The sequence below is a fragment of the Pteropus alecto genome, unplaced genomic scaffold, assembly GCF_000325575.1.
Source record: "Pteropus alecto unplaced genomic scaffold, ASM32557v1 scaffold40, whole genome shotgun sequence".
NCBI classification, from domain to species: Eukaryota; Metazoa; Chordata; class Mammalia; order Chiroptera; family Pteropodidae; genus Pteropus; species Pteropus alecto.
Genome location: NW_006431919.1, coordinates 10,929,223 through 10,941,541, shown reverse-complemented (window position 1 = coordinate 10,941,541; position 12,319 = coordinate 10,929,223). Strand labels below are relative to the sequence as shown.

Below are 12,319 nucleotides of genomic sequence, written 5' to 3'. Positions count from 1 at the left end.
ATGTTGTTATAAACTTTCAAGTACAAGTTTTTTTATGTGCAGTTATTGTTTAGGCTATTTTAAGTATCTTTGCCTTTCTGTATAAAGTTTAGAATCAGCTAGTCTATAGCTACAAAAAGTCCTGCTGGGTTTTTTTTTTTTCTTTTCCCCATTGGAATAGTGTGAAAATCTTCCAACCCATGAACATGGGACATCTCTCCATTTAGGATCTCTTTGATTCCAGTCATCAGCATTTTGTGGTTTTTCAGCTTATGGAACCTTTACATCTTGTGTTAGATTTGTTCCTACGTGTTCATTTTCTGGAGCTTTCGTAAATGATATATTTTTTTGAAATTTTAGTTTCTAATTGCACATCGCTAGTGCTTAAAAATGTTTGATTTATATTTGTTGAACTGTATCCTGTGACCTTGCTAAACATATTAGTTGTAGGTTTTTGTTGATTCTTTGGGATTTTCTGCATAAACCACAAATAAGAACAGTTTTGTCTGTTTTAGTCTCTTGGTCTTTTTTCTTTCCTCATTGCTCTTGCTAGACCAGAAGTGATGAAAGCGACCATCCCTGTCTTGTTCTGGATGTTTCTAAAGCATTCAGTCATTCACCATTTTGTTAACTGTAGATTTTTATAGATGACCATTATCAGATTGAAGTTCTCATCTATTTCTAATTAGCTGAATTTTTTTTATGAGATTTGAATGTTCTCAAATGCTTTTTTGTATTGATTATACATTTTTTAGATGATTAATGTGGTGGATTATATTGGTTGATTTTCAACTGGCTTGTATTCCCCCTCCCTTCCCCCACCCCCCATTCTAAACTTGGTCATGTTGTATTATTCAATTTATATATCTGGATTTGATTGTTGAGGATTTTTATGTCTGTTCATTTGTGATATTGGTTCAACAGGGTGTTTGGTTTTTTTTTGTATTTATTTTGGTTTGGTATCAGGGTAATGCTAGCCTTATAAAATGAATTGAGAAGTGATTCTTCTAATTTGGAATAGATTTGTAGGGTTTGTGTAAAGTCTTCTGTAAATGTGTTATGTGATTTGCCAGTATGGTTTTAAATAATGGAGTCAGTTTTTAAAAATATAGTACTTATTCAGATTATCTAATTTATGTCTAATTTATGTAAATTTTGGTAGTTTCTGTCTTTTAAGGAATTGATCCATAGAATGAATCAATGAGCATAGATTGGTTTGTGGTATCTCCTTAGAATCCTCATGTCTTTAGAGTTTGTAGTGATCTCTCTTCTATTCCTAAGTTTTGTTATTTCTGTCTTTTTGTCAATATTGCTAGAGGTTTATTGATTGTATTGCTGTTTTCAAAGAACTAAGTTGATTTTGGTTTTGAATGTCTAATTTATGTAAATTTTGGTAGTTTCTGTCTTTTAAGGAATTGATCCATAGAATGAATCAATGAGCATAGATTGGTTTGTGGTATCTCCTTAGAATCCTCATGTCTTTAGAGTTTGTAGTGATCTCTCTTCTATTCCTAAGTTTTGTCATTTCTGTCTTTTTGTCAATATTGCTAGAGGTTTATTGATTGTATTGCTGTTTTCAAAGAACTAAGTTGGTTTTGGTTTTGATTTTCCTTGTTTTTTATTTCATTGGTTTTTTTTTTTACCTCTCCTTTTTCATGACTTTCTTCCTTCTGCTTGCTTTGGGTTTATTTTGCTTATTTGGCTTAAAATGGAAGCTTACATTACTGAGACTTTCCCCCTCCCCCCTTAATAAAAGCATTGACACTTATACATTATTTCCTAAGCACTGGTTTAGTTCTATTCCATTTATTCTGGTATTTTCATTTTAATTTAGTTTGAAATATGTTATTTCTCTGTAGACTGCACCTTAGAGCCATGAATTAGAAGTCTATTAATTTCCAGTGTTCAGAGATGTTTTTTCCCTTTATTTCTAGTTTATGATCAGAAAACATACTTTGTATTTCAGTTCTTTTAAATTTCTTGAGGTTTTATGACCCAGAATATGGTCTATGTTGGTGAATGTTCCATGTGCACTTGAAAAGAATGTTTATTCTGCTGTTTTAGGATGAAGTTTTTTTGTCAAGTAGATCCAGTTGGTTCTTGGTATTATTCAGTTCTTCCACATCTTTGCTGATTTTCTAGTAGTGAGGAGTGTTTTAAATAGTTATAATTGCAGCTTTGTCTATTTTTTCTTTCATTGCTGTCTCTTTTTGCTTCTTTCATTTTTAAGCTCTGATGTTAGGTGCATACATATATATTTAGGATAGCCATGTCTTCTTTGGTGAATTAATTTTATCATTATTGTCTCTCTTTTTCACTGCTCACTTTGTTCCTAAATCTACTTTGTTGAATTAATAAAAAATTGGCTTATCTTGTAATTCATCTTATTTAACTTATGCTTAGTTTTTGGTTTATGAAATATTATAGGTTTCACAGAGTAAGCAATAACACATTTTATAAAAAATTAATGTTAGTATAACATAGGGAAAATAAATTCTCAAGTGTTCTACAAACACTGATGTGGCCAGTGGTTAAGAGCACAGCCTGTGGGTCAAAACTGCCTGGATTTGAACCCCACCTCCAAGTACCAGGTATGTGACCTTGAGCTAATCCCTTACCTTCTGTGTGGTTCAAGTTCATTTATAAATGGGGATAACCTCATATAATTTGGAGGATTACGTAAGGTGATTCATATAAAATATCTGACAGTAGCACCTGACAGTAAAAACTACTGTACTGTTGCTAACCACATTAGATCAGAAATTTCTATTGTTTAGATAATATGTTGCACAACTGGAAATACACATAAGGTTCAAGTGCCCTTTTTAAAAACAACACTTGTGAAAAGGAGTTATTAAATATCTAATCAATTAGATATTAAATATCTAATCTGAGTCAAGTGCAAAAGGAACCTTCTAAGTTTTTCTTTCATCAGTAACTCCTTGCAGTGTCCACTTTGTCTTGTTAGTTTAATTAAACATGAACATTCAAAATTATATATTGTTTCAGCTCAATAATAACTACCAATTGATCTAAGCAGACTAACACAATACTTGGCAGTTACTTGTTCTTACCAACCACCTTGCTGGAATGCTGTTTAATTAGGTAAGAGGGTTTGCACAGAACTTCAGATGTGCTGACTCTAAGGTGAATTTGTATTAAGGATATCCACAGTAGTGACAAATCTAATGACAAAAGTGACTGCAGTAAATAAAAATCAACTTTTTTAATGCACACTAAGCATATTTGTCATCATCGTGTATGTTTTAAAAAACCATTAGTGAGTAAAGCGTTTAGTAATCGCCATGCATTTAAAGATTTTGTTTCCGCTACCATGCATCTTAGTGTTACATTTAAATATACTGAGTAGAGATCGCTTCTTGTTCTGCCGTCAACATTGCCAAAACAGTTAATTAAATCAGAAGAGGAACAAATAGAAAACATGATGCATTTCAGTAACTTTATTGAAATGTGTATCCCTCAGAACCAAAACATAATGGTAGTTGGTTTGGGTACCTCTGCCAACTCAAAATCGACACTGGTGTAATCAAAACATATTAGCTTTTTGGGAAAACTGAAAAGTTATCTACAAAATATGGTTTACAAAAGTATAAGATACACTGTAGTTCTTTGGTTTATTTTCCAGTGCATATTTACCCTTAACATGATGTTAAAATTGGGTACAGCCATCCTGGATGGACTCAAGCTACAGATTGCATTGAGTAACCATTTACAACACTTTTAACACTGTATATCTCTTTATATTCACTGACTTAATAGAAAATCCCCAACACTACCTCAGCAACCTCATGATTATGAAGACGCTTATTTACTTAAGACTTTCTGTTGACACAGCAGGGGCAATTAGTGAAAGTATAGTTAAACAAAATTCTAAATTAGAAGCAATGGCGGTTTTATAAAAAGTCCTTAGTAAAAACTTCTGGAGTGTTAAATCACCATGTTTTCAGAGTGATGTTAATTTATTTTGAGTTACTAATACAATAAAAACAAATTTTTTGGCGGAACTAGATTGAAGCAGATTTTGTATAAAAACATTTTTATCATAGATACAAACATCACCTGCTTTCTATAAAAAATTTTACGTGTATTTCCTGGATAAAGTCCACATCTCTGGGTTATCTATTCCTTGCATTACGGGTGCCAAAAAACCATTTTCACTGTCTACAGTAATGGCCCTTGTTATGCCTTAAAAGTGCATTCGTGAAATGTTTGTTTTGATGTAAACCTCATCATTTAAAATTAAAGTTTATACCAAGTAGGTTACCATTTTTAATACCACCTAAATATATTGACCCAAATAGAAAGTTGGGTCAGCATCAAAAATGAAGATTCACAGTTTACCTTCCTAGACTTGTCATTAGCATTTCACATTTATGCTCTTGGCTTTGTTTGTATACCTCACAGGTGAACTCAAATTTAAGCATAATTTCACTATAGCATAATGTTAATTAGGCAGTTTTCCCAAATCTGAGCACATCAATGCTAATCTAGTTGTGATGTTTTGAGGCTTCACAGCTTAAATCCATGATAACATGGAATCCATAGCTCAGGATTGTAGAGAAAGGCTTCAGAGGAGTTTGTTGTAATAATCCTATTTAAACAAACAAAAAATCAAGTTATCAGAAGTCTACCAAACAAATATTATGGTTAAAAATGAACTATTTATATCTAAGATTTATAATCATGCCATATTAGATTTGTTAAATGTTAATTTAGTTTTAAACAGGAAAAAAGTTAAATCACTATGAGTTAGATTTAGATGTCAAGAATGTAAATGTCAGTGACAACTGCATTTAACTACTTTCCAGTGTTCCAATTGCTATAGCAATGATAAACAACTATAGGATTGGGATACCCTGGCATTTTTCAGACACGCAATGTGAAAACCATCTGCCATACTTACATCTTCTATAAGTATAAATCCAAGATCATACTGATTTTGTTTGTAAGCTTAACAGTCTCAAATTATGGTTCAAACTTTTGGTCCTATTATGTTACTGAGGCTTGTGTAACTTTAAATGAGCCAGAGCTTGAGTCTACATATAGCAAAATCATGTGTGATTAAGAATTACTGTTTTAATGCTACTTTTAAAATTTAGATTATTAAAGAGGGTGCTGTTTTCTAAGCTGATAATTTTAAAAAATGGCTAACGTACATATCAAAGGTTATATAATTCCTTACTCTTAGGGTGTTGTGTCTTGAATATAGTAAATGCTCTTAAATATTAGCTGGCTAGATCAGTGAAGTCATTTTTCCATTTGTTATTCCAACTCCATTTTGTTTATTTTGAAAATAATTTAGATATTCTTGAATTGTAGAAAAAATTATAGTATTAGAAAATTTTCTCTATATGGAGAATAACTATGAACTAAATTTACCAATTAAGGGACTGTTTCAGGAATTGTCGGAAGGTGGGTTATTCTGTAGTAACTATGCTTCAGTTGCCTTGCAGTATGTCCAGGAACAATCCATTTCAACTTCTGAACATTTGGTTTGGAACACTTGTTTGATGAATATTCAGTTAAACACTTGGATACAAGCTCTTGCCAGAAGGTCAAATCTCTGCCATTTATCTGTACATAAATTTAAAAACATATATATTAATTAAAAGTCCTATGGTGTTTAACTATAGTAATAACTACAATCTTATTAACAATACCCTTGTCAAAAAAATTTGAGGATAAGCTATTTAAGTTTCAAACACATGGTGTCTCATTTTATTTCAGGAGACAGTACAAGTAGTTTAGTTTCTTTTATAGCTGTTAACAGGATTTACACAATGACCTTGACATACCTTGGAATGTTTCTGAAGACATCCTACTCCTTCTGTTAATTCTACACACTTCTGTGCTTGGATCTCCAATGCAATGATAGACAATGCCAATACAGAAGGCTAAAAGAGATAAATTTTAAAGTAAATGTTGAATATAAAAACAGGTATATATAAATAGGTTTACTCTTTATATGAAGTATACCTTTGCTTTAGAAAATATGATCCTACAGTGGCATGCCTTAAGTTGAGCTTCTAGTCTTTCAAAATTAAGGCTATTCCTCCTTTAAAAAGAAAATGAGAGATTAATTTTATTTATTTTACTAATTTTATATCTAGTCAAAAGACAAATTTTTTAAAAAACACAAGTCACTTTGAAAGTTTATGTACACTTTTCATAGAAAATAAATTATTTAAGGTAAAGACCTCAATGTCTCTAAACCTTTCCTTTAGAGACATTAATTCCTTAAGGATATACATGAATTTTAAATGATTTGGGCCAAAAAATAAAAGGTATAATGCCACAACTATCAAGGCTTCTTTTCATTTTAATGTGTTTCTGGATATACTGAAGTTCCTTTCTCCATATAGATGATTACCCACTGGAGTCTATAAATTAATCTATACATGGAAAATAGTGTAAATAAAAGTTGAACTGTCCTTTAATTCCAACAATTAGCCTTCAGGCTTCAAGAAGCTTTGGATAACTGCAAGTCTTCTCACTTCTGGTGGACAGTGAGTGAGATTCAAGGAGCTGCAGCTGCCATTTTACTTATTTTGGATTGGAATTCTCCCAGAATACTGATTTTAAGCAACATTCAGACAATACCATTCTGATTTCTAAATCTTTGTTCAAAACAAAGATCACATACCTTTCAAATGGCAAGTTTTCTTGAATGAGTGAATAATAGAGTTGCAGAAATTGAAAGGCAGTAGTAGCTTTGACTTTCCAACACACTTTCTCCAACACAATCTTTTCCATTCTCATCAAGTCTGAAACTGTGAACCTATATTGGCTTATCCGGATTAAGTCAGTTGCCAGTGGGACATTCCTTTCTTCTTCTATTGATTTTACGGCCAAGTAGAAGCAGCTCAGTCCAACACACCCAAGGTGCTTGGGCTGTACCTAAAAAGACAAGCCCTTGTGTTTACCTTATTTCAATAAAAAGGATAATCTTGAATTCAGACCCATCATTATAAAAAACATGTCTGAGGTATATTTCTCAACTGTGAGGGAATTAACAAGATCAATTATAGCCTATCGACCCACTTGGAATCAATTTTGGAGTAACTGGACTAAATTGTAGAATAATGTTTGAGTTTAGCACATAAACCTTTTTTTTTTTTTTTAATCTCTGTAAACTATAAACGCTGTGTTTTAGTTGGACCAAATTAAGTTAACTGGTCAAAGGCTTACAAAGGACTGAAACACCTTACAGCTTATACACACAATACACATAATTTCTTTCCAGAATGTTGTTTTTCCAGGCTGTTTTCTTTGCAGTAACACATGCAAAGTAGTTTAAAATACTATAGCACGTACCTTTTACTCTGCCTGTAAAGCTCTATCCACTACCAATCTCTTCTTTTTATTTGTCATTTTCTGAATGTCCACAATATGAAATAGTCAAAGTTCTATCCACTCTAAGTTCCACATCAAAAGAAACTTTAAGAAGCCTTTACCAGTGTCTGTAATCTCTTCTTGGAACCCCTTCGGCACTATATTGATGCCTCTTTAGAGGTACAATTATTTTTCTTATGCCTTGTACTGTATGATAGCTATTGGCACAAACGTTCTCACATAAGACTAATATACTTAAGGGACAGATGTATATTATTCATCTGCGCAACATTTATAGATGCAAAGGTAGTGCCTGCACATGCTGTCTCGAGAGTTTAGTCTTGCCTTTTCCAATAAACCAGTTATTGAATTCCTCCTGTATGATGCATGGTGTTAGGTACTGAGGGTACTGAGGACTAAAAGATGAGTTTCATTTCAATTGTCTGGTCATCTCATTATCCACCACTGACCATGGACTCAAAAGAAGGCTAAGTTAGCTTGGAAAACTACACCGATGAGCTGCTTTTCCAATATAGGGAAATAATTATATCATTTCCTTCAGAAGATACTCTCTACTGTATGCAAAGTGATGCTAGAAATCTAAGGCTAAAACAGAACTTTATACATGAATAGAGATTAGGAAATATACTCTGTTGACCAAGTGGTTGACAGCGTCAGGAAAAAAAAAAGAAATATGCTCTTAGTTATTAACCACAATCACATTCCAGTAACATTTTTTAAATTGAAAAACAATAGTAAATAAATGAAAATACCCAGCATATCAAGAAAATTTTTTAAAAAACAAGTTCTTCTACTGAGACTGCAATTAATGATTTAGACTTATTTTTCAGTGTCAAGTTAAATCTAATAATGCATTACTGGAGTATAAGAAGAGTATTTACTGATGCTGTAGTACACAGAATACCATGTTTTTGCTACTTGCTAAATTAAAAAAAGGTCAAGTTTATGAATACCAGCCCAAAGCTAGAAATTCTATCTCCAAAACACATTGAGCAAAACTAAGGAACACTCGGGGTAGTGTAGCTTTAAACATACCTTCATTTTGGACAGAAATCTGTCCAGTAAATTCACAGCTAGAGAAAATGTCTCCGTGTCAAAGCCAAAGAACTGAGTTAGACTAAGAAGATCTTTTACTTCAAAGTCCCTTAGTCTTGCAGTCATCCTGAGGCCGTTATCATGTGCAGATTCAATTAGTCTCAAGCCGCAGACCTTTGGCTGACATTTCGACTCCTGTTCCAACAGGGCATTTAGCTGGTGTAGCAGTTTCTGGGAGTCAGTTGTTGTCAGTACCTCTATCATCTATATATAGAACAAAGCCCAGAAAGGAGTGTAAGAATAGCCCTTCCTGCACTACATTGTGCCAAGTGCTTTATAAGGCAAGTCTCCCCTCCCCCAGTGCTGCTAGTGAATCTAAGTCATTACAAAGTGCTGTCTGTCATGCACCCTCAATCAGTTGGTCACATCCTAAATTATGAGTTTCTAGAGGGTAGGAGTCATGCTTTAAAATAAAAATGCAAATATTCAAGAAATACTTGTTCAAGTCATTCATTGTCAAGAGAACTATGAACAGATGCTATAGGTTAGCATACCACAAGTTTGAAATTAGATGGCCTTATGTATTCCGCTACATATTAACGATGTAAACTGTTCAAGTTAATTTTTAGTCCTTAGGCCCTCATCTGTAAAGTGGGTCTGAGGTTATTACCTACCTCAGTGACTTGTGTGAAATAAATGAGGTCACCTAGTTATAGAGTTTAGCACATACAGTAGGCGCCTAATCAACACTGGACAATATTAATGAACTTATTTCTACGTCTGTAAAATGAAGTGACAATATCTGTCTCTGGCTGTGTGAGGATTAAACAAGATGATTCACGTCACGCAGAGTTTAGCACAGTGCTTGGCACATAGCGCTCAACCATTAACTTATTGGTGTTAAGAAAAACGTAGCGGGGACGGGAGGCTAATCTAGCCTGCAAAATGAACTCAGGGTCCTTTTATCAAATGAAATTTTTATTAGTAACTTTATTAATTATTGGTATTGTACATCAATGTCTCGGGCACAAGCTCAGTCCTGCATACACGGACGGTCCCTCCCGACACCAACTGAAAGACAAGAAGGCGGGGATCTTTCGAGTTGGACGACGGAAGGGGTGGGGACTAACTTTTAGGGTCTCACTGAGTCGCTGCAGGGCTGGTTCCTAAGACTCCGCCAGCCTGACTCTGAGACACCTCGGATCCACGACAGGTCGGCCCTGGCCCCGCCCCTCCAGGCTCGAACTAGCCTGGGCTTGTCGCTTCCAGCAGCGGAGAACTTGTTGAGGAAACGGGCGCGGGCCAGACCTACCCTCAACCCGCGCCCCCAACCTCGCTCCCCACCTGCACGCCGAGGCCAACCCCGCAGTCCCAGCTCACCTTGACCGCGAACGCCGCTCCTCAGCCGTAATCGCCCTCCCCGGGCCTGCTCTCACCTCAGCCCACGATATCAGACGCGAAAAGCCTACGAGGCGAGGGGACTCGCGGGCAGGAGGGGAGAGGCCCGGGGAGGGGGCGCTGTCCTGGGTGGAGGTCTCCGCAGCGCCGCCCAGGTGACACTGCCCTCCCCTGGGTCAGCTCGGAGCCGAAGGGACCACGACTGACCTCCGGAGTAATATATTGGAGGGCGGGGCCTTCCTGCAAAGAGGGTGGGGGGAATTTTCTCCGCTGATTGGTGTAATGTTTTTGATGGATGGTCCCACGGACCAAAGAGAGCTGGTCCTCGGAACGAATCAACTTCTCACTCCTTGAGACCACGCCCCCTACGTCTAAGCGTCAGTCATTGGAGAATTTTCTAGTGTCTTCAATGAAGAGGAGGGCGAACTAAATGCTTCGTGAACCAACCCTGGCCCTGGTAAGGTGTCTGCTGGAGGCCGGATTGACCAGAATAACATTCCAGAATGTACTGGGTGTTTTTGGAACGTGCGGTTTAGTAGAGCCATTCTGCCCCTTTTCTAAAAGCACAGTGGCTAGTTACCAAAAAAAACAAAAACAAAAAAACCCAAAAAAGTAACGCCAGCTTTTTCATTACAGATGGAGATTTTCTTTGGTGTAGTTTATTAAATTCCAGAGGTTTCTCTTTGTTAGCTTTGGAAGTTAATTGGCCCTTCCTTTATTTTCCTTTTTGTATAATTTGTCAAAGAATGGAGTTGGGCAACAATTCTTGGGCTTAAACTGATTTTCTGAATTTGATTTTTTAGCAAATTCAAATAGAAAATTTGGTAGTTTTTCAGTGGCTTAAGATGAAAGGTGTGTGGTTGACTTGTAAGAGAAATACATGGGCAAAATAATTGTAATGGCTCTGACTCTCAACTCACAGACCCTTGTCTGAAGGAATATCCTTTTTATTTACTGTCACTGAACAGTCTTCGATTGTGAGTCTCTGCCAGGTTATTGGGAACAAAATTGACCTGCCTTCCTGAACTCCCTAGCCCCGCCCTCCCAGATTGTCACAAATAAGAACCGTCTACATTAAAAGGTCCTCATGACTGGTGAGCAAGGAGTCAAGTACCAGTGCTCATGCATTGTACTTCAATCTCTCTGTTCTTGTGGCCTCTTCCTGGTTAATGGTTATCTGGGCCTTGAAAAAGTGAAAATCTGAAAGGTTTGTCGGCCTACCATGTGTTTCCGTGAGGCAGTGCCACAGAACCAGGCCCTGCAATGGGGGCAGAGTTGTGGGGAGGAAGAGGAAGAGTAAACCGAGGAGAAAGAGTTAGTATTGCAAAATAATACCTCAGCCACATAATCAGGTCAGTTTGACTAAGTGTAGCCTTGCAACTGAGTAAGGGGCCGTTGTCTTCCCTGAAAATAAACTTATGTAATGAACATAAATGGGCAATTTAAAACATTTAAAAAGTACTTATTACAATAATGTGTGAGTTCACAAATGCACACATTTCTCCTTTTGGCTTTAGTAACAAAATTACAAATATATATTCCCGCACACTCTTCACTAATATCTATTGAACACATAAAGTGTGCCAGTGGAGAACAAAATTAACTTGTCCCTGTTCTTACGGAACCTGTAGTTGTGTGGATGATAGAAACACATAGACTTTGGAATACAACTGACTTATTTTCAAATCACAGGCTACTAACTAGAAAATAAAACTTTTCTCAAAAGTGGGAAGTAAAAGTACATTATTCATAGAGTATTGAGAGGATTAAATAATGCAAAATACATAAAGAGGTAGGCACTGTGCCTAGAACAGAGTAAGTACCTAATAAATAATAGCCTTTATTATTATTTATTAAATTATTTATTATTAAATTATTACTTTAATAATTAGCAATTAATAATTAAATTACTAAATTACTAATATTTCTTTTGAAATGGCTCAGCGAAACATTCATTTGATTGTGTTTTCTCTATTGTCGACTATCTTCTATTCTCAGTCTCGAATCAGAGTTTTAGAATTATTTAGAGGTATATCTAAATTGCATATGTTAAATTCTACACCTTATTTATATTTGAAATTTTCACATGAAGCTTTAGATATCATTATTTATGTGATAAAAATGTTTTCTCTGATATTAGGGTCCTGTTATTTTATTAAATTCAAAATTCTCTACATGAAAATTTATTTCAGTAGCACTGAAGAAACTTTGGTTAAATAACAATCAAATCAATGGGACAGTCTACCTTTCTCCTTTTTTTTCACTCCCCCACTGTCAGTTTTATTTCATAATGTTAGAATGCAGACTACCATTTAAACGACTTTAAACACTAATTAGCAAAATGTGCAAATATACTCAATTATGTACTCTTGTAAAAGAAAGTGAGACCTTCATCGACTATGGTTTTATTTTTAAAGATGTGTAGATTTAGTATTGAATTTCTCTGAGGAATTTTTCAAATGACTGACTTCTAGGGTATTTTCTAGGCTTAGTGATATATTCAGCTGCCATCTTCATATTTCTTCATTAACAA

At 35.2% G+C, this 12,319-nt stretch overlaps 1 protein-coding gene across 1 annotated transcript; it reads right to left on the bottom strand.

Annotated features, from left to right (window-relative positions):
• Nucleotides 1-3,425: 3,425 nt before the first annotated feature.
• CCNG1 (cyclin G1) lies at nucleotides 3,426-9,979 on the bottom strand. Its single transcript, XM_006906491.3, has 7 exons — nucleotides 9,769-9,979; nucleotides 8,389-8,652; nucleotides 6,644-6,897; nucleotides 5,977-6,055; nucleotides 5,796-5,894; nucleotides 5,380-5,574; nucleotides 3,426-4,591 (listed from the first exon to the last, which is right to left on the bottom strand). The coding sequence occupies exons 2-6, from the start codon at nucleotides 8,650-8,652 to the stop codon at nucleotides 5,383-5,385; spliced, it is 888 nt and encodes a 295-aa protein (XP_006906553.1). The 5' UTR covers nucleotides 9,769-9,979; the 3' UTR covers nucleotides 3,426-4,591; nucleotides 5,380-5,382.
• Between the last annotated feature and the right edge of the window lie 2,340 nt (nucleotides 9,980-12,319).

What these genes read in the sequence shown, in the direction of transcription:
- CCNG1 (XM_006906491.3), bottom strand. Translation starts at nt 8,652, where the DNA reads ATGATAGAGGTACTGACAACAACTGACTCCCAGAAACTGCTACACCAG. An exon ending in TCATATTTTCTAAAGCAAAG is followed by an intron (nt 5,895 to 5,976) that starts GTATACTTCATA and finishes TATCTCTTTTAG; the next exon opens with CCTTCTGTATTGGCATTGTC. An exon ending in GTCTTCAGAAACATTCCAAG is followed by an intron (nt 5,575 to 5,795) that starts GTATGTCAAGGT and finishes ATTTATGTACAG; the next exon opens with ATAAATGGCAGAGATTTGAC.